Raw genomic sequence first — 25,363 nt, 5'->3', positions numbered from 1 at the left:
AGGTCCAACTACAAACTTTAAATCTGCAGCCACTTTAAGAGGTGGACATGGAATTACTTCAGCTGCTGTATTAGAAACTACATTACATACATACATAAACTACATTGTGACAGTCTAAACAGAGTTTGTTTGGACAGAAGAACCTTATTCATTCAGATTTTTTAAATGGGTCACAAACACACAGTTTATTGACTATTCAGGTAATGGGAGAGATCTTCTTCTGGAACCGCGGGTTATAACTTGGACAGCTTTGACACTGCTCACACACCATGCACCTTAATACAACGCAGAATACAGTTTAAATTCAGATGTTTATCGACCTTGGCCTATTTCACACCACATAAACCACAAGTCTTTCTGTCCTGATACAGTAAGTTTAATATTTTTGTTCTTGTGAAACTGATGGTTGACTTATGTCTTCATACGTCATGGGTAAGTAGACTTAGAAGCTTTACCATTTATATTCTAGAAGGTATTGTCATACATTGGACGTCCCATGTCTGCTCCATAGCTTGTGAACTTTTAAACACCCGGTTTACGCTAAATGTGTCTCTTTCTTTGTACTTGCACAACAGTCCACATTACTTATTGGCTACAAACGCAGCTGCTTCATGTTTAGTTGGACAAAATAACATACCTTTTGCCATTTTTCTTTTAACATGCTGTGGTTGTGTCTGTGCCAGAGTGTGTGAAATTACCAGGGTCTGCTGAAGCCTTATTTTGTCCGGATATATCACAAAGAGCTGTGAGCAGCACAAGAGCCACTCTGTGTTGTGTTCTTAGGAATTTGTTGGACAGTCATATTCTTCTGTTCTGTTGCTGTTCCAGGCCCTGCATGATTCAAACAACATGCTGGGACAGTCAGGAAGGGACTGCATGAAAACAATTAAACATAGCAACTTCTGTTATACATACATAAAGAGGGCCAAGGGGAACACGGCATGATCTGCACACTGACATTTCAGCGAAGCCATCATTAGATTCAGCCAGGATTTTTTTTTTTTTGGCCATAGTACAAAAAGTGTCTATAAACCTGTCATGTAAGATTTCTCAATCATGCATTAGGGATGATTTACAGCAAACCTTGCTTGCAGTCTCACTTGAGTTTGTGATTGCAAATGTCTAGTGCTAACATGTTATTAACATATTCTAATGTACTTTTTAAAATTGGGAGTGAAAATCTTAAGTCAATTGTCAGAAAAAGAATCCAGTTTGTCACGTTGTTCATAATTTCCGAAGAAACAAAAAATTAGCTGGTTCCATGCTCCATGCTTCCAGCTGTGTTGTCATGTGTAGCAGGGTATAACATTTAAAAAGTTATATATGTGTGATATATATTAAATTTGATTTCAAAAATGGATTTTAGTGCTTCCCCAGCTGTCAATCATACAGTAACCACAGCAATAAAATATGCAACAAAACCAAAGAAATGTACTGTTTCAGTAAGCATTGCTGTGTGATGTGTTTCTTTATCAATATGACACATATGGGCCTATTGACTGGACAGCCGTTAATGTTAAATACATGTTTTGTTTGTTTGATGTATGTACAGTATATAATAAATCAGACATGAATTTAGATATTTGTAGACAGGAAAAAAAAGATTTAGAATCAGCTAGAACACTAAAAAAGGGATTTAGTATTTAGCCATAATGCCTAGTCCTAGTAATACTGTGTCTAATTTCAGCACATTGTATTGAGTATCTTGATTATTTCATCTATGCCTGTTTTAATTCCCAATATCACCTTTAGACATACAATTCCTTATACAAGTATTTCCTGCGTTCAGCTGACAATCAGCCAGTGTGTGCATGTTTGCTGTTTGCCTGGAAGGGTTTTGGCCTTTTTTTTTTTTGAGATCCAGTTAATGATATTTTCCTGGAAAGTTTCCTGGAAAGTTCTTCAATGCAGATTCACAGTCTTGGAGAAGTATGGAAAATGGCAAGTAGTGGCTTGTACTGTAAGGTTGTTAATTTGCTGTAGTCATGATTAAGCACTGGAAATGTACTTTTGGCTGACATCCTTACATCAGCTCTCAGCTGAAACTGTAGCTCTGCTCAGGGACAGTTTGAACTTGAAATTGTACCAAGTGATGTTTCTGTATTTCACAAATAAGCGTAATTTACACTGAACTTACTAATGTATTTGAGTAAACTTTCAAATTCAAATAAGCTTTTCTCAGACTGAGAAATGTTTTGCTTTATTTTTACTCTTCAGTACATTGCAAGGCACCTCTCTGCAGTAATTTTCTAACTTACACTTTTACACTCTGCTCTTCCTTCTCTACTTTGGAATGTCCCCTCCCTCACATTGATGGGGCTCTCACACACCCATACACATGCATTGAAGCACTGAAGAGGTTATTGTATATTTTACTTGAGTTGAACACAGTTCTTATAAACACTGCATGCAACACAATCTGCTTGTAGTGGAAACAGTTTAAAAAATTTATCAAACAGCTGTTGAGCAAGCAGCACTTGCAGAAATGTGATGCTTTTGCCGCTGAAGTCCTCCATTTATATATGTGAATGTTTACCTAGTCTTATGGTGCTTCCTGTGCTACAGAACTAATTTAAATCAATTGCAGTGAGTGCTAATTTCTTACAGCCAATTTTATTTAACAGCTGAGTCAGTTTTTCAAGCAGTTGTATAGTATGTGTAATTTCCAGACACTGGTGTCTTTGTGTATTTTGCATTTGTGTAGGTGTGGCAGTGCTCCCCTGGATCACATTTCCCTGAACCGTCTGTCTAACATGAGGAAAAGATACAGGTAAAGTACAGGAACATCTGCTGTGGTTGTGATACACTAGATTTTCTTTTGTCTCAGTCTCCTTCTCTGTTTTAGCCAAATCCCATTTCATCTGACATCTGTGACATTTCATCCTGCTCTTCTTCTCTTCCAGTCATCCTTCAATATTATGCTAAAGATGCAGCCCTGTTTCTGTCACTTTCCAAAACCTTATTTTGTGCGCCCACAACCTCGCTCCCTCACATCCTCTCTCCCTCTCAGTGAATCCAGATACCAAAAAGTTAGAAAAGAGAGAACAGAGGAGTTGATAAAATAATTCATTAAAGTGTTTCATTCACTTATTATGAAAAGACCTTATTGCCCAGTTTGCAGTTTACACAGACATAGGAATATCTGCATAAACTATTTAGGACTTCATCAAACGAAGAATTAAATGTTACATTGTTGTAGCACCTGCAGAAGAACCAGGTTAAATACACAGAAGCAGATTATGTTGTTGTTGTTATTATTATTATTATTATTATTATTATTATTATTATTATTATTATTATTATTATTATTATTATAAGCAGGTTTGTTATTTGTTAGGCACAAAGTCACTACACAGTGGCCTTACAGTCCCCTTCAGAAGTATTGAAACAACATTAATTCTTACGTGTTGCTGTACACTGAGAAAGATATTTGTGTTTAAGATGAAAAGGCCAATATGAGAAGAAAATGCAGAATTGATTTAATTGTGATTGTATCTAGACATTTTAAAGAGCATAGAGGAAATGTTAGGACTTGTTGTGTGTAATGGCCATTCAGCACGAACGTTACAGTAAAGATTGTTGTCTTAACTTTTCTGCTATACAGGAAGTTCACTGAGGTGTTTTTTCCCCTGTTGTTTAGGAAAATCTCAGTTTACCCCGTACAAACTCAAACACCAAGATGTCCTTTTCAGATTTACACACTCCGGAGACATTTGTAAATGCTTAGTTTTGGGATGAGAACACGGCTTGAGATGTAGAGAAGTAAAGAGAGAAGGAGAACATTTAAACATGTAATCAAATGAATGTCAGCACACCCGAAATGTCTGAACCTATGTTTTTGTCTAACATGCTGCTGTGTCTGTGTGTCTGTGCTTGATGAACAGGAATGGCCTTGGACCGTCTAAAGAAGGAGAGGCTCAGTACTCCGTGGTGCATTGTACTGGCTACATCAAAGCCTGGCCACCTGCAGGTTTGTACACATTCTCAGCTCAGTGCTCTTATCTCTTATCCTGGCTTAACCCAAACTTCACCTCACTGCAGAGTCCCTGCCCAGAGTAAGTGTGGAATGGTCTAACCCAAAGCAGCTGTGGGCTCTGGATCAGGACCTGCATACAACCTTAGATCCTCAGCAGCCTGTGTGGTTCTGATATCCCATCCAGGCTGAGAGTGAAGCGGCATGTTTCAGAGCAGCTTTTTGGATGCATGTGTTCTCTTTAGATGTAAGACCCCCATGAGTCTTTGTTCCGTTACTGTGCAAAGCAAACACATCATCTCTTTGTCCGTGTGTAAATTTGACTGCTGGAGTATTTTTGCAGTCTGTCTTTTGGCTGATGAATTTCTCAGCGGACAGTAGGGAAAACACTCCACAGGCTTAGTATTACAGCAAACATCCCTAACAGGAACTTCCCGGGAACTCCAGGTGTTCTTACCTTATCTTCCTATCTTCTCCTGTTTTTGTACATTTAGGAAGTAGTTCATATGCTCTGCAAATGCGCATTTTGTGCCCTGATTTAAGTCTTTCCAGCTAGAAATCATATAAATAATGTTGCCTTTAAATATAATTTCACGATGTAAAATGCAAGCACTCCAGCACTGAGTAAAACACACCAACTCCCACTCTGCTTGCCTATTGTGATCCCATCCATACCCTGACTTAAGGTCATACTGTACTCGTACATGTTTTAAACATGTCTGTAAAAGATAGTCGTAGTTTGCTGCTGCTCAATGAACAACTGTTGTGGTCAGTCAGAAAACGCATTCCAATACTGACATTGTTGTATTGTAGTAAAAAAAAAAATGTCCAAAGACATATTTTACAGTACTAATGTAACCAGCCCAAAAAGAAAAATAATTCCAGCCAAGACACATTAAAGATTCCTTTAAAGCAAAATTCCAGCCATACACACATATACACCAGCCAGCCTCAACATTAACACTAGCTTGAGATTTAACGCTTAGCATGAATTTTTTGATGTATAAACCTTCCTGCTTGTCAGTGTATTCTGTTAAAAGATTCAAAGCCACATTTAACTAATCCCAGTACAAATATCTAAATTCATGTCGGATTTATTATATACTGTACATACATCTGTACCCCTGATCTATCTTATCGTCCAGAAAAAACAGCTCAGTATTTCCTAATTTGCATGAGCACATAGGCTTTAACTTATTTTGCCTTATTTAGGTTCAAGACTGATCATAGAAGTACACAACATATTTTTGTAACCTGTTACCTGCTACATTGTATGTCTACTATATCTACTTTAAGAACCAACCTCGATTCCTTTTCTAATTGAATAGTATTTTAAAAATCCCCATACTGACTCTAAAATCAACAATAAAATGTACCTCATCAGTACAATTAGTATATTTGCCTGTAGCATAGTCGTCTGTTGTTGTCCAAAAACAATTTAAAAAAATTTGCCAGACACACTGCTCCACTGGGTGTTGTTATATTTAAAATGCATAGTAGAAAGATGTTTTAGCCAAAATCTCCTTAGTCACCAAACTTCCTCTAGAAACCTTGTGTATAGTATATGCAGGTGATTAGAAAACTTCCAGAAACATTTGTAAAGAATGTCTGTGTTTTATCACGTGTTTGAAGAAACCCAGTGTCACACAATGAAGTAGTGTGTCTGGCTATTTGAAATTGTTTTTTGGAAAACAACAAGGCTAATAACTGACAACAAACTGCATGTGACAAAATCAACAACATTTATTGTTTTAGTGTATGGAGATTGTAGAAAATTCCATTAATTCAGAAAATACACAAAGTTATCCTCAGCCTAATGCTGGTATTTCACTAGAACGCTTGCAGTGGATATGAGGCACATAAGTTGTGAGAGCACACAAAGCCTCGGATGAACTCTTTGACTTCAGCATACACTTGCACGTGCACACACATACGCAGTGCACTGTGCAGCACTTACAGAGTCAAAGATTGGAATTCACCCCCTCAGCCTCAAACCCGGTGCCAGGATAGCTTCTGTGAATAAGAGGAGTGATGGAACGAACATCAAGTCATCAAAACACAACAACATTTCTTATTAGAATCTTTAAAGCGACCCAGAATAGTTTCAGGGTTAACACGAAGACACAAGCCATATGTGTTATGGAATCACTGACACATGTTTTACTTCCTTGCACTAAAAATAGTGCTGTGGAATGTTCTGGAGACAATTCTGCTGGCAAACTGTCATCAAGCGAGACACGCTCACACACACTTATAAATTGCAGCTGGATAACAGAAAAACATGCGCTGCAAACACGGACACACTGCACTTTGTGTATACATGTAATGGCTAACTGAGCTGTATTAGAGGATAGGAATGCATCCACAAGTGAGGACAGTCAATCATTTTGTATGTGGACAGGAGCTCAGGGTCATATCTTTTACATCTGTGGTGAGCCGCAATTGTCCAGGCCTTGCATACATACAGTCACGACAAAATGTAATGGAACCCTTTGCAATTTGCTGGTTCTCTTCATAAATTGGTGATGAAATGTGATCTGAGCTTCACAAACGAACACATTATTTCTAAGTTGAAAACACACGATGACACGATCTGTCGTGATTTTCCTAAACACCCCCCATAAACATAAAATTGATATTGCTACACAGTGTTTATATTCAGTGTTAGAGTTTTGGTTAACAAATACTAAAGGCACTTCCTTCATTGTAAGGGTTATGTGTTAAGTCTAAGGGTCAGCCATAGCCAGAAGCAGCATGTTCATATGTCCATCTGTCCATCTGGTCCTTTGTTTATCCGTCTGTGCATCCATATCCATTCCACAGGTGAATTTGCCAAAAACTTCCACTTGGGCTTAAAGATGAACTGATTAGATTTCATTGGTGGGGGTGTAAATGTGTATGTAACTGTGACCTTGTGTCAGTCCGTTCTTCTGAACACAATATTGTAGTAACACCTTCAGGGACCTTTAAATTGGGATAAACTCATTGTCGTTTGATGGTCAGGGGTTAAAGGATAAGATCACTAGGGCCTCATGTCCCTTACATTCTTCTGAATGCATGGATGCAAACTGCAACTTGACTCATATATGGAAGCATATGAGCGCGATGCAATAATTCTAGTTTTTATTTTGAAAAAATGTAATAACTTACATTTATATGAAGTAACTTTTATCCTGTGTATTAATTTTCTTGGTACGTAAGCTAAAGGCAGGGATTTGCATTATATCATTTATGCACGTATCCATGTGTTTGTATAAGACTCACGTGTAAAATCATTGTTCAATAGCATTATAAAAAAAAAACAAATGCTACAGCAGACTTTCAACCTTTAATGCGGAGGTAAGAATATAAAAATAATAACCACAGGAGGTACAGCACATTATTCCCAAATTAATGGGTTGGTGTTCAGTCCGCAGCTTGTCCAGTCCATATGTTGAAGTGTCCAACATTGAATCCCAAACAGCTCCCATTTGTTACTCCAGTTCTTGTAAGTTGCGTTTGATAAAAGCGTTGCTAAAAGAATTGCTATAATTAAATATAGCAATGGTTTTTACTAATTTATTAATTTTAATTATGGATAGTGTTGAATTGTTAATATTTGACCTTCAGTGCAAAACAAACTGGAAACATTATTATAGCAAAATTAACCTTTGTTTCTCTCTTCTCTTTTACTGAAAAACTGCTTTAGACGACCAAGTTTCAACATTTGTTTGAACGAATTATTTCAGCAGAGTCTGGCATTAGGGTTGACATCTTACTTGCAGTGTGGAAGATTAATGGTGAAAGCATTATTTATAAATCATTGTAGAGGAGCAATGACCATGTCACCCAGTAGATTGCCTCTCACTGCTGCAAGGTTCAAGTGGCAAATGGAAAAACAAGTGTTTACACTTCATGAGAAATTCCTATTGAAATGTGCTTCGTTGTTTCTGCTCTCTGTATTTACAAAAGGATGATGCATTATGATGTTCTTAAAACTAGTACGGTTAACATTGTTTTTGCACCAGAGAATTATTGTATTTTTGTTACAGCAGATAGTGGATTGGAAGAGTAAATGAATATATTGTTATTTTGAATGAGAAAAACTCAATTTGGGGAGAAGTTATGGTTTTATATTATTTTTTACTCATTTTTGTCAATATGAAGAGGTTAAATGATGCAAACGCTTTCTGTAGTTTTGTACTGTAGTACGGTAGTTTTCATAAATATTTCCTATATGCTGAAAGACACACGTCTTGGGCAAATAGTCAAATATTCTTTTATGTTCTTTATTACAATTAATGCTTTCGATAAGAACCATATACTAAAACTCTATTGAGATAATTACTTAGACACATTAGTTTGTTAATGTATAGCATTTAGTGTCATTTTATGAAGCAGTATTCCCTCATGCTAAAGATAATCAATTAAAGATAATCATTGAAAGGAATAAATATTGACAATGAATTAAAGAAAGTGAAGAAAGTGAAATGTGGATGTTCCTCAGACATACAAATTTATCCACGAGAGATCGGCTCTATATTAAGGCATTAATGCATTAATAGAATCAGAACTCAAACATGCCAATAAAATCCACATGTAAACTATAACTGCAATAACTGATTTTTCAACATTTTTCTATATTTTAAGTGGTAGGATAATCAGAGCTGACTCATACACTTGCATCCGGACAGCTGATGGACACAAGCTCATATATTTTTCTGACATTAGGAAGGAAGCTACAGTATGCGATATTTTTCAGAATGTCTACAAAAAGTACTGTACCACTGAGCTGCAGGAGAGGCAGACCTGAAGTAATAAACCAAAGAGTGAGTCTGTTGTGTGCCGTTTATAAAATGTCAAATTCGCAGAGAGACTGAAAACAATAATGGACCAAATCATAAATTTAATCAGTCTAATTTTATCCCTGGCAGGTCTGGGATGGATAATACATAAAAGAGTACAGTCTCATAAGATTCTAAAAATAGTTCAATGTTATACTTTCTTTGGAGAATGATGCATTAATTGGTGTTTTATTTCTGCAGAACAGAACAACAGTTTTGATACATTATATTAATAATAGTTTAAAACGTTGTGGCAGTGGCTCCGTTGGTAGAGTGGCCTTCTACCGGGTCGGAGCTTGGACGTATGCTCCCCGGTCTTCTCGACCACGTCAAAGTGTCCCTGGGCAAGACACTGAACCCCCTACAGCCCATCCACATCCAGCTTTGCTTTGCTTTTCCCAAGCCCAGTAGAAATGGGGGTGGGTTGCGTCAGGAAGGGGACATGGCGTACAAACTGTGCCAAATCAACATGTGAACGAATGATCTGCTGTGGTGACCCTGAACTCACCGGATAAGCTGAAAGGACAAAAAATGTCTTAATAGTAGATAACATTTTATACAGTGTTTTGTATAGGCTTTACTTTTTGTGCATTTTTCTGTTTTAAATTTATTACAAAATGGGGGGAAATAACATTTTTGCCCGTCGCTCTGCACAGTATGTCTTGTTGAAAATAGATTTTTACATTAATTCCCCTTAATATTGCATTTTTTGTAAACAAATTTACAATGCACTAGAATATGCAAAGTGAAGGGATCTGATCCCCAGCTTCATTTCAGCGTTGCTCCTGGTGAGTCAGGCCTGTACCTCCAAAAACCACTGTAATTGTACTACTACATGCAAGTGTGTGTAGAAAGGCAAGATTTAAAAGAATATGAGTACTAATAACATACAGCTACAGTATATAAGTGTGGATCATTTATCATTTTGCTGGTCCATTTTTAAAAGTTAACTGTTAGGTTTGGCTGGCACTGGATTACTTGGAGTTTGTTGCATAAGCCACCACCAAAGTACATCGAACTACCTTCCATTATTTTATGTACTGTTGTGGATTGTACTCAGTATTTAATTCATTGAAGACAAGGGAATTTTATAAATATTTGTAATCAGGTGAAACTAACTCTTACTTAGGTAGGAACAAAATATGTCATTCTTACAGAAAGATTCTTACAAATGAGAGTCTTGGAGACTTGGGAAGACTCAGTATATTAAAAGTGATCTCTTTAATTTAAAAAAATCTAATTGTTTACTGATGAAATAGAATAACAGTTCCATTGTTTACACTAATTGAAGGTCCAATATTAATAGTAAATGACATTTTTTCTCTTTTCCTTAGGTATGACTATTCCAGACGAAGACACTGAGGCAGGTCAGACTGGGAAATACTGCCTAGTGGCCATCGGAAGACTGCAGGTGTGTGTGGTGGCACAGCCAGTTGAATCTTGCTTTGAGAGATGAGTCGAAAGAATCTTAAATAAAGAGATGGTTTTAAACAGATTTGAATGCCATACACACAGAATACACACTGGATGAAAATATTCCAGTTACACAGTTCTATTTAAATTTTATGATTGATGTACCCAAACTTTGTTACATAAACTACTGATTTCACGTTCTGACATAATTACCTTTTAATGTAATGCACCTCAGTACGACTCCAAAACCCACTAATGTTTAACTTAAAACCTCATGGCAGTACTGAATGGATTACATTAGATTGTACAGGTGTACCTAACAAAGTGGTCAGTGAGTATAGCAACTTCATTAAGTAGTGGTTTTGTTGCTGCAAAGACGGATAGAAGCAGAGCTTGAAAGAATAATAAAATAAAAAGGCCATAATTCAAAAGCAGAAATTAAATAATCCTTGCTGACAGTTGAAGGATTCGAGATCACAATTTAGTTCTTGTTCTCCATCATGGTCGCTGTAATCCATACCGTAATTTATTGCTAAAACTATTATGAAGTGGGCACAAATAACCAGAAAGCCTGCAGTTTCCACACAAAATAATAATAAATGTTTGTTTATTAATTAAATTTTTAGTCAGTCTCACGTTGCTGAGTCTTGGACAGAAATTGCAGTAGTGAACGATTTCAACAAATCAAATCAATCAGGTTTAATTTAAATAACCTTAAATACCTTCACAATTTATACAACACCTTCAATCCTTAAAACTTAGAATCAAATGAAAAAAGTAAAAATCCCAACAAAGCCTAGGGGGAGTATAAAGTGGAAGAAAGCTAAGGAAGAGCACCCTTCACCTCACGTGGACATACACAATATATAGGATTTGACAAAAGGATCAGCTAGAACAGAAACGTCTTGAGTACAGTGTTGGATAAGCATAAATGTGTCTGTGTCTTCCTCAGGTGACCAGCTCTCCGGTCTCTATGGATATGAATGGCCTGTCAGTGCCCACAGAGTTCCTGTCACGTCACAACTCAGATGGTGTCATCACGTTTGTCGACCCACGCTGCATCAACGTCATCGGTTATCAGCCACAGGTTAGATAAGATTAAAAGAACTGTGCTTTTTCTTTTTTTTTTTGGAAAATTTGAAATGGAGAGTGTTATCTGTATTACGTAAAGAAATTTGCAACATTTTCATATTAAGAGTAAATTGCTGACAATGATCTGGCCTGACTGTTAAGTAGTACATTATTGAACTGCTGAGAGTGTTTTGCTTAATAAAACCCAATTTTCAAGAGGTTGGGACAAAGTGTAAAACCTAAATAAAAACAGAATGCAATGATTTGCAAATCTCATGAACCCATATTTTATTCACATTAGAACATAAAACACATATCAGATGTTGAAACTATGCCATTTTATCATTTCATGGAAAATATTACCTAATTTTGAATTTGATTACATGATTACGACCTGGTGGTTTTAATATTACAAATGACATGTTTTTATAAAAAATGTAACAAACTAAAGAAATGCAGATGTATCATTATGGGTTAACAACCTGTCCGCAAAGAAAATGGTTAAAACCAGTTCCACCTTTACCGGCAGTGATCTTTTGCCACAAATACCATAATCCAACGTTCAGTGATAAAGATTTTTTACTGAGGCTCTGTGCCAATACCCCACACTATATTGTCATAAGAACTCCTTGTGTTCTGCATGAGGACCATATTCCATGTTACATGTAGTACTTTGCATTATCAGCTATCAGCAAGCAACATAACTTGTTGATAGTAAAAATAAACAGTCCAAGATGAAAAACATTAGTTGCCTACAATGGAATGTTAAAAACATTGCTACAGTGAATCAGATTTTACCTTTGTTCCCTGATTCCCTCATTACTCAACAGGAAATTACTGAATCAGGGATTTACATTTCTGGTACATTACAGTTCATAACAAATACATGTGCATCCTGTTTGACTTCAAAGGATATTTCGGTCATTATCTAAATAAATCTTACTGTCCAAAATCACCCAACAGGCAAATCACTGTAAGTCCATAAACTATTAAAAACATATTAGCCAGACACACCGCTGCACTAGGTGACCAAAACCCCTGCAAAGTCTTCGTAATTCCACCTTAAATGTCGCACATGCCCAGTTCATCAGCTGAATAACAAATACCAAATCGGAGCATACAGTGCCATGTTTTTTAAAATTAATAAAGTCCCTGATTTTTGAATGAAGAAATATGCTGTCCAGTCCAGCGGTGTGGCTGGCAAATGTGTTTTTAATAGTTTTTCAACACACAAGCAAATCTTGGGTTTAGGCTGACAATTAACCACATGTGTTTGTTTTGTAATTGTGGACAATATCATTCATTATGAATATTGGTCAAAAAAATGACCAAAATTATCCTTATCTGCAAACACTTTACCTTAATTTTTAAATACAATTTATGTGATTGCATGTTTATCAGTTGCATTTTACAATTTGCAGTGAAAGGCAATGTTTGCACTTTTGTTAATTTTGATATAAAAGCTTGTATTTTGTATCTTTGACTCAGTTATTACTGCAGTAGTCTACATGTGACAGCTTTTCATTAATGAATGTCTTTCTGTCTTAGATGCAATATCTGTTGGTATATTTGTAGTTGTCCACCACTAATTTATTGGAGAAAATGATTATGTGGACATAAAGTCCTTACATTGGAATATGTAGTAAGAAATATCTGTATTTGTTTGTGGTGTTTTTTGTTTTGTTGTTTTGTTTTTTTAGTTTATATGGCATTTAACTGACTTTTACTTTGTGCTGTCTTATAGGACCTGCTGGGAAAAGATATTCTGGAGTTCTGCCATCCTGAGGACCAGAGTCATCTGAGAGAAAGCTTCCAACAGGTATCACTGGAATGAAAGTGTCAGCTGTCAGTGCTTTTTATTAGGTTTAATAGAACAGATTGTGGGGTTAACTAGAGGAGCAAGAAGGCAAACTTCATAAAGATATTTTATGATCCACAGTGATAAACTCAACATGGCTATAACTATTTCATATTACTTCAGAACTATTTTATTGGAAAATGCCATGTTCATAATTACAAAACGTTCGCACTTCACTTCTTGTCTCCTTATAATAAGAACTCTCACTTCCTCCCATACATGCATTGATCAGCCACAACATTAATAACACTTGGTGCTTTTAATATAAAAATATGATATGTTTTTTTTATAAAACAAATTCTAAGCTAATATATTCTGATGTATTATTATGGTCTAACCACCTGTCAGCACTCAGTGACTGTATATGTTTTGGTAAATGTTCTGCACTTATATAGCGCTTTTCTACCTACTGGCACTCAAAGCGCTTTACACTGCTTTTTATTCAGCCATTCACACACACACTCACACACACTCTCACACTGATGGGGGAGCTGCTATGCAGCTGGCCAACACTCACCGGGAGCAACTAAGTTGGGGTTCAGTGTCTTGCTCAAGGACATTTCGAAATGTGTGACAGGAGGATCCGGGGATTAAATCAACAGCTGTGGGATTGATGGACAACCGATCTACCTCCTGCACCACAGTCGTTTTGCCATAATTACCTAATTAGTATTTTTTAAAATTGTATTTTGTAATTAACCTTCTTAATTATTTTGTTAGCTGAATTATTTTACTCTTGAACTTAAAATGTTAATTATTTAAATAGTACTTTCACTTGAATAAATGAGTTGTACTGGTACTATTAACTGAGTTGCTTAAGCCAAACCCTGGATGTTGGCATTTTTCGGTTGATGAGCTAAGTGATTGATAACCATTTTCCCATCCATCCAACCATCCAAAGTCCACATGAAGGAGTACAGCAGGGGTGCAGTGATTCTTCGTCCCACTCTCAGATGTACTTTGGCTGCAAATATACTTTTGCTAGGAGCATGTAATGAGGTTATTATGAAGATTTGTTTTGGTCTTCCATCAAGTTGAATAGCAAACGTGGATGGTCTGAAAAAAGTGGCCCACTAACAGAAAACTTCAACAAGCAAATCAGTTGTTTCCTTCACTGCCAAAACCGATCCACAGTGGTAGATCTGTCACCTTGGATGTATGTAAGAAGCCCAGTACTGAAAGACTCCCTTCAGTTTTTTTCTATTAAAGTAACGATACATTTTATAAAGACATGCAAGTGATAGCGTATAATGACTACACATCTGTGCATGCAAACAAAAGTCAGGTATTCACTCTCTGTCACTCTCGGCGGCTTAATGATAGATTTCACAACACCAGGAATGTTTTCCTTCTCTTCTCACTGTGGAAAAATCTGGCTCTTATCCAGCTCATACATACTCCCACTCAAATAAATGTAGACACACAATCCATCAACAGATGCTGCACCTTGAAGGATGTGCAGATACCACAGATCTTTTAGACTCCATGCCTTGGCAGCTTGTAGCTGTTATAATGGCAGCACAAGCTGGGGATTGTCATCATTTTTGACATGTCAGTGTATGTTTCCAAGTATTTAGCCTTTCGTAATTGATTCTAGTCAACTTCAATTCTCTTATATTGTTTAAGTGATTTAAACAACGACCTGTTTCTCACAGTCTTTTATAGATAATCCATCTTCACAAACATTCAGCAATCCATGTTTTTATGGCCAGTTGTCAGCATACATAACTTACATTTTCTTTGCCTTCATTCATGTTTCTGGCTGCTACTGATAAAGACTCAAAAAAATTGAAACATGTTGTTTGATGGCTGTCTAAAACTAAAAACCAATACAAAGGAACTGTAGTTATGAAAATAATAAAAAAAGAACATAAAAAATTCACTTATACAGGTATTTCTATATACTAATGTGCTGTGATGGTTGGTAGTGTTTGCACACAGTGACATGACACAACGCAGCACTTGGTCTTCATTGTTGCAAGTTCTTTGTTGTTGGCCTAGTGTGTGACAGCCCTTACATCCATTTCACACTAAGACTAGAAGCAGCAGGAGTGTGTGGCCAAGAGCATTGTAGTGGTACCAGCAGCCAGACACGCAGTGAACCATGACTCAATATGGATCTTTAAGCATTTGCTAATTAAACTGAAAAAAAAAAAAAATATATATATATATATATATATATATATATATATATATATATATATATATATATATATATATATATATATATATATATATATATATATATATATATATATATATATAAAAATATATATATATATATATATATAAATATAAAAATATATAAAAATATATAAAAATATATAAAAAGTAGACTTGGCAAGAGCATAACAAACTTTGTTCTCTCCTTGAAACTGTCATGTGAACACACCTGAAATAACCAACTACAAATCAGAGGAAAATTGTAGGTGGCTGTTTAAAACCCTGCAATAGAAAAATAAGGCTATATTAGAAAGAATGTAAAGCAGTTGTGTTCTTTATTTGCAGGTGGTGAAATTGAAGGGTCAGGTTCTGTCAGTGATGTATCGTTTCCGAATGAAGAACAGGGAGTGGATGCTGATCCGAACCAGCAGCTTCACCTTCCAGAACCCGTACTCTGATGAGATAGAATACATCATCTGCACCAACACCAATGTCAAGTAAGGTCTTTATACACCCCTACACGGACATACATTTTAAATGTATTTAAAATGATGTACACGGGGAATGATGTGTGATTGAGCCCTCTTTCACATCTGACTTCCAAACAATGTCTGGATCATCGAAGACTGAATCACGGGAGAAACTCTGCTTGATTTCAGTGAAAGCAGTGTGTTCCATGCACTTAGTTTACTAGGGGGGCTCGCACAATAAAGTCTGGATAATTTCAGCAATGTGTCGCTCTGACATACACGGACACAGTATAAAGTCCGGAGAATTTCAGTATTCTAGTTCATGTGTGAAAGAGGCTTGACAGTATTACCGCACAAAATCAGTAGCACAGTACCAAAAAAGAAACAGATGTTTGTAAAGGAACATTCTAGGAGGATTTTTTCTGTGAAGGTTCTCAGTCTTCCAGATTTGGTTATCCAAAGGTTGAGTCATGTCATATTGCTGCTCACAAATGTTCACCTCTGCCCTTAGCCGAGCTTCCACTACTCTTTCCCACAACTTCATTGTGTGTCTCATCAGCTTTATTCCTCTGTAGTTGCCACAGCTCTGCTCATCTCCCTTGTTCTTAAAAATGGGCATCAGTACACTTCTCCTCCAGTCCTCAGCATCCTCTCACTCTCCAAGATCTTGTTAAACAAACAACTCTTCAAAGTTCTCCTTCCATCTTCCCATCACACTCCTGGCACCTGTCAATACATTTCCATCCTTATCTTTAATCACACTAACCTGCTGCACATCCTTTCCATCTCTATCTCTTTGTCTGGCCAACCTGTACAAATCCACCTCTCCCTCTTTAGTGTCCAACCTAACATACAAGTCCTCATATGCTCTTTGTTTGTTCTTTGCCACCTCTACCTTCACCTTACGCTGTATCTCCCTGTACTCCTGTCTACTCTCTTCAGTTCTCTTAGTGTCCCACTTCTTCTTAGCTAACCTCTTTCTCTGTATACACTCCTGAACTTCCTCATTCCACCACCAAGTCTCCTTGTCCACTTTCCTCTTTCCAGATGACACACCGAGTACCCTCCTACCTGTCTCCCTGATCACATTAGCTGTAGTGGTCCAGTCATCTGGAAGCACCTCATGACCACCCAGAGCCTGTGTCAACTCCTCCCTGAACACTACACAACATACTTCCTTTTTTCAACTTCCACCACTTTGTCCTCTGCTCTGCCTTAGTCCTCTTCATCTTCTTCACCACCAGCATCATTTTACACACCACCATCCCGTGTTTTCTGGCTACACTCTCCCCTACCAATACTTTACAGTCACTTTCACATTACAACGTCTGTGAGTGTTTCTACCTCCACTCTTATACGTCACCCTATGTTCCTGCCTCTTCTGGAAGAAAGTGTTCATTACAGCCATTTCCATCCTCTTTGCAAAGTCTACGACCATCTGTCCTTCTGCATTACTGTCCTGAAGACCAAACCTGCCCATCACAGTCTCATCACCTCTGTTCCCTTCACCTACATGTCCATTGAAATCTGCACCAACATTCCTTAAAAACTCTTCTTTCAGGATAACTCCTCCATTTCTCTTCCTATCCAATTTATGGTAAAACAACTTGAACCCTGTTTCTAAGCTTCTAGCCTTGCTACCTTTCCACCTGATCTCCTGGACACACAGTATGTCCACCTTCCTTCCCCGATCATGTTAACCAACTCTCTAGCCTTCCCTGTCATAGTCCATTCCAGTCGCATTCTTGTCTCTCCACAATGGCTGGTTGTCATTCTTCAATTAAAAAGGGGAGTTGAGTGGATGTAGGACAGGCAGCGAAATTCAGGCACAACAGTAAGAACAACGACTCTCGGATCCTTTCGTACCTACCTGCGAGATGTTAAAAAGAAGCAAATTGATCGTGAAGGAAACTTGACTAGATATATTTTAAAAATGTGCGTGTAATGTTTTGGAATACATATATATATATTGTGTAATGTTTATTTATCATGTTAATTAAGGCAGTCGACCACGGACCACTGGGTCAGTGGTTCGATCCCCGGTCCCGGCTATATGTCGAAGTGTCTCTGGGCCAGACACTGATCCCCTAACACCCCATTCCCCTTCCCAGCTGTGCAGTGCCGGTCCAAGCCCGGTAGAAATTGGGGAGGGTTGCATCAGGAAGGGCATCTGGCATAAAAACTGTGCCAAATCAACATGCGGACAATGATCCGCTGTGGCGACACTAAACTCATGGGATAAGCCGAAAGGACAAAAAAAAAAAAGAAGAAGAAAAAAAAAACATTTATCCTGTTAGTTATTTTATTATAATGAATCTGAAATCAGGACTGTACGTGTGAGTTAGAGATGATGATCATGATGTGTTGTGCAGGCAGCTTCAGCAGCAGCAGCAGGCAGAGCTGGAGGTTCACCAGAGGGATGGACTCACTGCCTACGATCTTTCCCAGGTAAACCACTACTACCACTTTATTGGCCCACTTAGCAGTTGGAAAAATGAAATATTATTTCGAAGTAAAAAAACCTCGAATTGACCTTTTAATAACAACATCATAAAGAAATTAGTCTATTGGCAAAATCATCAGGAATGAAGGACAATAAAATAAAAATTAACTAAAGTAAGGCTAATGAAAACTGTTGGGATGGAACGGCAGTTAGTAAGATATTACTTCTACTTTTTGACTTTTTGCCACATTTACGTTATAGATGAACTGGCCCAAATCAGATCTTTCTTCCATTCAAGTGACTTGAATCAGATTGTTTTCACAGAGGTGAATGCGATGTTGTTGTGTTGTGAGCACATGACTCACATTTCACAATGTTCTCACACTGGATACACGTCACTTACAAACATGATTGTAGACCTTGAACAAAAAAAAGGTTGGATCTGGAAAAAAGTTGTGATTGGAGGATTAAGGCACGTAACTTGAATGTAGCCTATGTCTTTTTTTGAGACTAAAGTCAGGTCATTCCAAACCCCTCTCCACATTCACCCCCACCCTTAGGTGCCAGTGGCCAGCGTTAGCAGTGGTGTCCATGAGGCAGGGAAGAACATTGACAAGACAGAAGCCCTGTTCTCCCAGGAGAGAGACCCACGCTTTGCTGAGATGTATACCAGCATTTCTGGATGTATGACACACACCCACACACTCACTCACTCACTCACTCACTTATACAACCTTATATCCATTGGTGTTGATTTGTATTTTACTTGATTACCTCCTTTCTCTTATGGTGTGTGTGTGTGTGTAGCGGGAGATAAAAAGATGATGGTTCCCTCCTCTACAGCTGGTGGACAGCAGCTCTACACTCAGAGTTCTCCCTTTCAGCAGGGACACTCTGGTAAAAACTTCAGGTATGTCAGAAATGTGTGTTACTATGTCTCTGGGTTGTAACTTACTGAGTTACAGTGAACAAAGCACTGTGGAGTAAAACTAAAGCCTGTCGCACCTTCAGATTCTCTTTCCTTTGTGCTTTTGTGTGCTCAGCTCCTCTGTGATCCATGTCCCTGGTGTGAACGACATCCAGCCATCAGGCTCATCCAATCAGAATCTAGCTCAGATCTCCAGACAGCTAAACACAGGCCAGGTGGCATGGTCAGGCAATCGACCTCCCTTCTCTGGTCAGGTAATAAACACAAGAAAACACTCTTACACACACAAGGTTTTCATCAGCGAAGTGAAACGCCTGGATCATTAATAAAATCAGCAGTCTCCATGGTTCCCATGATTGCCAAACTCATTTTCTCTGCTCCTACTGAACCCCAGACTGCTATTCCTGGTGCCCGTTAACAGATGGACTAGTTTCCATGCTTGTGTGAGTGTCTGTGTATGTGCTTGTTTTTCACAGTCTTGCCAGGGGAAGACACGCAACATATGTTTCATAGCAGGCTCATCTGTCTTCCACACACACTGCTGCACTTGTCAGGTCATTCCAATAGATAGTTCACTTAACTACAAATGCATCACAATAACTAGAGCCAGGTAATACGAGGATAAAAGATGCTGGGATGTGTTCACCATGTCTAAAGACGGCAGGCAGATTTCTAGGTGTTCTGGAGAACCTGCAATTCATTATTGACTTAATTGGAAAAGCCAATTTGCAAACAAATTAAAGGGCGGCACAGTGGTGGAAATGGTGGGTGCTGCCGCCTCACAACTAGTCCCCGGTTCAAGTCCCAAGCCAGCTGCAGCCTTTCTGTTAATGTGAGCGTGAATGGTTGTCTGTTGGACTGAGATAAACCAGTGACCTGTCCAGGGGGGGATCCCGCCTCTAAATGACAACAGGGATAGGCTCATGCCCTCTAAAAACCTGAACGGAATAAGCAATTAAAATGATGGATGGTCAAAGAACCTTTGAAAGCAAATGTTCTGTACATGTCATATCTAAGAAAAAGCCTACATTTCTTTTAAAAGCATTATTTAAAAAATGACATGAGTACGGAAGCTGTGAGCTGTGTATGTTATACTACACTGAACATTGAGTTGACTCTACAGTAACAAACCTGATAAGCTGTGTATTTTGCCTGTGTTTTCCAGTCCAGTAAAGCCCAGTCCAGTCCATTTGGTATTGGTTCTGGGCACAGCTACCAGACTGACCCGGCTTCCTACAGTCCTTTGTCATCCCCGGCCACTTCTTCACCCAGCGGCAACACCTATTCAGGCCTGACGAACCGCAGCACAGCATTTGGTGAGCTTCCCTCCTCAATTACTGATTGGAATAAACCTATTGTACCTACGGCAAAGGTTGTGTTTAGGAGAGAATCTCATAAGGTGGCTACTGGCACTAATCACTTCATCATTAACGAAAGCTATTTTATGACTTTAACATTGCTGTGGAAGTCATGAAATCAGTTCCGTTATTAAATAAACCTTGGTCTGCTGTTTTGCTTCACTTGGAGTCATTCATTTAGATGAGAAATAAAAATGAAATCTATATGAGTGGATCATCTCACTAACATTCCACATGAAATGATAATAGAAATGAATCACTTTTAACAGGGTCTGGCAGTGCTTCTGCACTTACATTTGTATATACTGTAGGTAAATAAGCAAACCTGTAACACTGTGAACAGAGTAATCTGCTGATTCTAAATCTGTGATATTTGTGTATCTGCTCTAGTGACAGAAGTTGGATTAAAATAAAAGCTGTTTAATCCACCACAAAAAATAAACCCATCATGGATAATAGTAAAAGCAAATAGTCTGAAGACAGTTGACTCTTCTACAGAAACACTAAAGCAAGAAAATGTATTGCACAGCTTGCTTTTCTTTTGTCGACAGGTAATAGTGCAAACCCAGAATTGATCGGCGCCAGTCTGCGTCTCACATTCATGCCCCTTATTTAGTGGGCAGTCACTTCGCTATATCCAACAATCAATAGTATTTCACGAGATCACTGAACACAAATCAACAAATTCTGTGCTGTGCTCGCGAGTGACCCCACCATTACTGATAGAAAACAGAGATGGAAACGAAAAGAAAAACCTTCTCATTGGACCAGATTTGTTAGTCCGCGTGTGAAAGCAATCAGGGTTATTAAATACTGATTAGCATTACATGCCACTCTATCATTAGACATAAACAAACTTAGGCTCCGTGAATTTTTCCAGACAAGTCCGATGAAGATCATCAATCAGTGAAAACGTGAAACACACAAGTACATGTGGAACCCCTGATAATTCTATAGCTCCCTTAGTATGGCACCAATACACTTTGAAAACAAGATTATATTTTGTTCAAAAGTTAACATTTCTGTTATTGCACCTGCGACTGTGGCGCAGGGAGGTAGAGCGGTTTTCCACCAATCTCACAGTTGTTGGTTCAATCCCCACCTCCTCCGGTCACATATCGAAGTGTCCTTGAATAAGACACTGAACCCCAACTTAGTTGCTCCCATCGGTGTGTGAATGTGTGTGTGATTGTGAGTGTGAATGGGTGAATAAGAACCAGTGTAAAGCGCTTTGAGTGCCAATAGGTAGAAAAGTGCTATATAAGTGCAGAATATTTACCTCTATTTTTATCTTTTGAATTATTTAATTTGTAAGTACATTTGTTATTCATAATGGAGTTTAAAGAGTGGATCGGCCAATAACAACCCAGCACCAATAAATACCCAGTATCATTGAGTGGGTCCTTCAGTATTTCCCTCTAAGGAGAAGCCCACTGTCACTGCGACACCCAGAATCGTGGCAATTTCACGAATTAGCAATTCAAGTTACAGATCGAACACAACTTATCATCTAAGTTTTCAATCAGAATAACTGTTGTATACATCTTGTGATAACTCAGTTTTCCTGTTACAGCTATTAATCAGATTGATTAAGATCTTTCAAAATAAAGGCGCAGTGCCAGTCAAAGCATTTCAGCTGACTGAGCAGCCACAGAGCTGGAGTGGCAAAAGTACACAACAACACAAAAGGCTGAGAATGTGTGAGTCAGTGATGGCTCATCAGCCAGCTGCTCTGAACCAGGGTTTGTTGTCCACATGGCCGTAGGAGTAAAGCATGACCAGCATGCAACAACTGCTTGATGGACTTTTAATGGACACACACATTAGCCAAATGGACTATTTCTTTCTACCGCCTCTCTTCTTCCTCCTCTTAGGCTGATTTTCGGACTTATAATATATTTTGCCATCGCTTTTTATTTATTCAACATCCTGACTCCCAAATGTCAGACCTTTTTGAAAAATGTGACGTCCAGCTAGTTTGTGAATTGATGTGCTTTTCAGTATTCTTTTATGGTACCCTGTTGTTTTTCCATGTTTTTGTCTCTTTCTCTGTGTCTTACCGTCTTCTGGACCTCTCCTGTTTTGCAGACTGTTAATATGAGTCCACTCTATGTGTTTCCAGATGTGTCAGGGGAGAGCAGTCAGAGTGGAGCCCAGTTTCCAGGTCGTCCCAGTGAGGTCTGGTCTCAGTGGCAGAACCAGCATCACTCCCAGCAGACTGGGGAGCAGCACACACACCCCAACCCCACCCAGACAGAAGTCTTCCAGGTAACACACACAATCAGACAAAGACAGTGCAGTGTTCAGATGTCTTCCAGGCTCTGGCTGCTGACCAGTGAACACGGATATGTGATATGTCTGATGAGAGCTGCTTGTCCTAAGCACACATCTGACCCCTGAACCCCCTCATCTTTGTGTCTCTGCAGGACATGTTACCCATGGCTGGAGATCCCACCCAGGGAACTGCCAACTACAACATCGAGGACTTCGCTGACCTTGGCATGTTCCCACCTTTCTCTGAGTAACACCCCCCTCTCAGCATCATGCTTCCTCTCAGAACTGGACTCATGTTTGCATTCACTTCTCTTGTTCTATCTCATGTTTCTATGTTGCTGGATCACCAACACAGCTGATGTGCAGCACTCTGAATGTCTGTAGTTGTCATTCACACAGAGACAAACAACACAGTCCAGTAATGTTTGGGCTCCGGTGCCCACAGTACATCTGTACGAACATATACATACCTCATCATGGCAAAGAGGAACCTTGTTAGCTCTTTGTCTGTCATCACAATGATGGACATTGTCTCGCCGTTCTTTGAACTGGTCACTGAGGCTGCTCTCTGCATCAACATCACTTTGACCAGAGGAGACTATAGCTAGATTTGGCTACTGGTGCTTATTTTCAGGATGAGTAACAAACATTTGCATCAAGGTTATTCTGCTGTCAACAAGTGCAGGGTGATTAGATTATCTACTTTGACTGCTCCTCATCTGTGGCATAGGATTAATGTTTCAGCTCCAGCTGAAACACACTGGAATAAATCAGGCCTGAATACTTGTTTAGTGACCTAACAGGATACATGGCACTGAGTTTTACTGCACTCTATCTTGCCCTTTGTGTTACTGAAGTTGTTAAGAGACTTAGTAACACTATGATAATTAATCATTACTTATCTTTTGAGGAATGTAGGCGTTTACTTCTCCAAAAACATTTCCCAAATTTGTCTGCACTCTTGCTCAACTTGGCTTGTGAATGAGGAGAAAACATTTTTTAAACATTGTTGAAACATTGTTTTTGTTTTTTTAAATAGCAGATGCTGAGAGTATGTGGGTATTGAACTTGGTCTGCTACTCAGTAACTGTAACACATTCACAGGGATCATGTAGTGTGAGCGCACAGGTTAATCCATGGCCACACAGTGCACACAGCAGTGTGCTAATAACATAGAGTGGGCTCATATGTTAGAGCTCCCAGAACCAGTGTAACAGTATGATGTGACACAGAGGCTGTTTTAGTGTTAGTGGGGGATGTTATCAGTGCTACAACGCAGTGCAACACAGTCATCCCCTTGAATATTAATGTGCTTTATGTGTGTTTGTCAATGACTGACAGAACATGGAGCAAAGTGAACTTACTAACCTATGAGTCAGCTGAGAACTGTAGGAAAAGCTCTCATCCCTGAATCTCCTTGTTTATGTGGCCCTGGTGCAGACAGGGTGTCACTTACAGTATAGTAGCACTGATAGACCAGTCAGTGAGCAGTTAGCTGCAGGTCAGTACCTACAGCGACTGTGCAGAGCATTGCCCAGATAGTAGCCGTTTCCACAGGCACCACAGTATGATTCCTGTACAGCTCCATCTGCCTGGTGCAGCCTCTTGCCCAACAGCAGCAGGAGAGGACATGCAGCTCATCTCCCCCCTTTGCTATCTTCATTCGCTCCATCAACCCTCTTATGTAAACTGTATGTAGTGATGTCCGCAGCTCTAGAGAAAACTCTGACACGGAAGGATTCTATGTAGAAATTAAAACACAAAAAAGGAAAAACTCATTGCAGACAGTTGCTAAGCTAAGGCTTAAAGTGCACTTCATGGAGCTAACTGCTAATCTCACCAGCCTGCTTTACAAGGGAAAAACCGCCATACCGTCCAAGCAAAGCGCAGTATTAACTAGTGTACTCGGTGTTCTTCAGCTCTCACTACTTGACTTTATTACTTTATAATCTTTTCAGCTATTAAGAGACTGAATAATACTTTGTAGTGGGGGCGATTTTACAAGATAGAGCGTATGATGTCTATGACAGGAGGAGGGGGAACCTTGAACAGACATCAGTCCTTTTGCTAAAGATCTCCGATTGATGTTTTTTTTGTAAATATGATTTTTATGTCGACTTGTGTTACTTTCACATGGTACATGTTTTTTGTGTAGGTTTTAATGATATTGTGTGCAATGTGAGTACATATTTAACTATTGGTATTTAGTTAGGCTGTTAATTGTACACTGAGTTCTAGACTTGTATAAATGGTGTAAATGTGACCCATTATTTTTGTGTAACAAATTGTGATTGTGACAATAAATTCTTATTGGTTACATGGCTTCCATCTAAAGTTGTAGTCTGCCATTGTTCAGACATGTCTCACATTAGCAACAGTTTTTTTTAGGATGACCTTCATTTTGAAATCTGGATTAAACAATAGTCAGATCAAGTATCACCAAAAATAAAAATACTAATAGGTTTTTCTGACGGTACCCATCTTTTCTGCTACTTCACATTTCAGAGGCAGGCTTTAGAACTTTAGTCCACTACATTCAAGTGGTAACTATAACCAGCTACTTTAGTGGCTAATGACAGAAATGGATTA

At 38.5% G+C, this 25,363-nt stretch overlaps 1 protein-coding gene across 3 annotated transcripts in view; it reads left to right on the top strand.

The window, feature by feature from the left end:
• arnt2 (aryl-hydrocarbon receptor nuclear translocator 2) overlaps positions 1-25,102 on the top strand; it is a 58,567-nt gene extending 33,465 nt beyond the window's left edge. For all 3 annotated transcript variants that reach the window (XM_067493676.1, XM_067493685.1, XM_067493695.1), the window contains 13 exons: positions 2,705-2,770; positions 3,885-3,970; positions 10,131-10,207; positions 11,162-11,296; positions 13,025-13,099; positions 15,647-15,798; positions 18,144-18,219; positions 18,775-18,898; positions 19,022-19,124; positions 19,258-19,396; positions 20,308-20,458; positions 22,623-22,768; positions 22,927-25,102. In XM_067493676.1, coding sequence (XP_067349777.1) covers positions 2,705-2,770; positions 3,885-3,970; positions 10,131-10,207; positions 11,162-11,296; positions 13,025-13,099; positions 15,647-15,798; positions 18,144-18,219; positions 18,775-18,898; positions 19,022-19,124; positions 19,258-19,396; positions 20,308-20,458; positions 22,623-22,768; positions 22,927-23,025 — 1,429 coding nt within the window. In that variant the 3' untranslated portion in view covers positions 23,026-25,102. The remainder of the gene's footprint in view (positions 1-2,704; positions 2,771-3,884; positions 3,971-10,130; positions 10,208-11,161; positions 11,297-13,024; positions 13,100-15,646; positions 15,799-18,143; positions 18,220-18,774; positions 18,899-19,021; positions 19,125-19,257; positions 19,397-20,307; positions 20,459-22,622; positions 22,769-22,926) is intronic.
• The last annotated feature ends 261 nt before the right edge of the window (positions 25,103-25,363 follow it).

The sequence above is a fragment of the Channa argus genome, chromosome 2, assembly GCF_033026475.1.
Source record: "Channa argus isolate prfri chromosome 2, Channa argus male v1.0, whole genome shotgun sequence".
Lineage (NCBI taxonomy): Eukaryota > Metazoa > Chordata > Actinopteri > Anabantiformes > Channidae > Channa > Channa argus.
The sequence above is the reverse complement of the archived record's forward strand: the minus strand, read 5'-3'. Positions and strand labels throughout refer to the sequence as shown.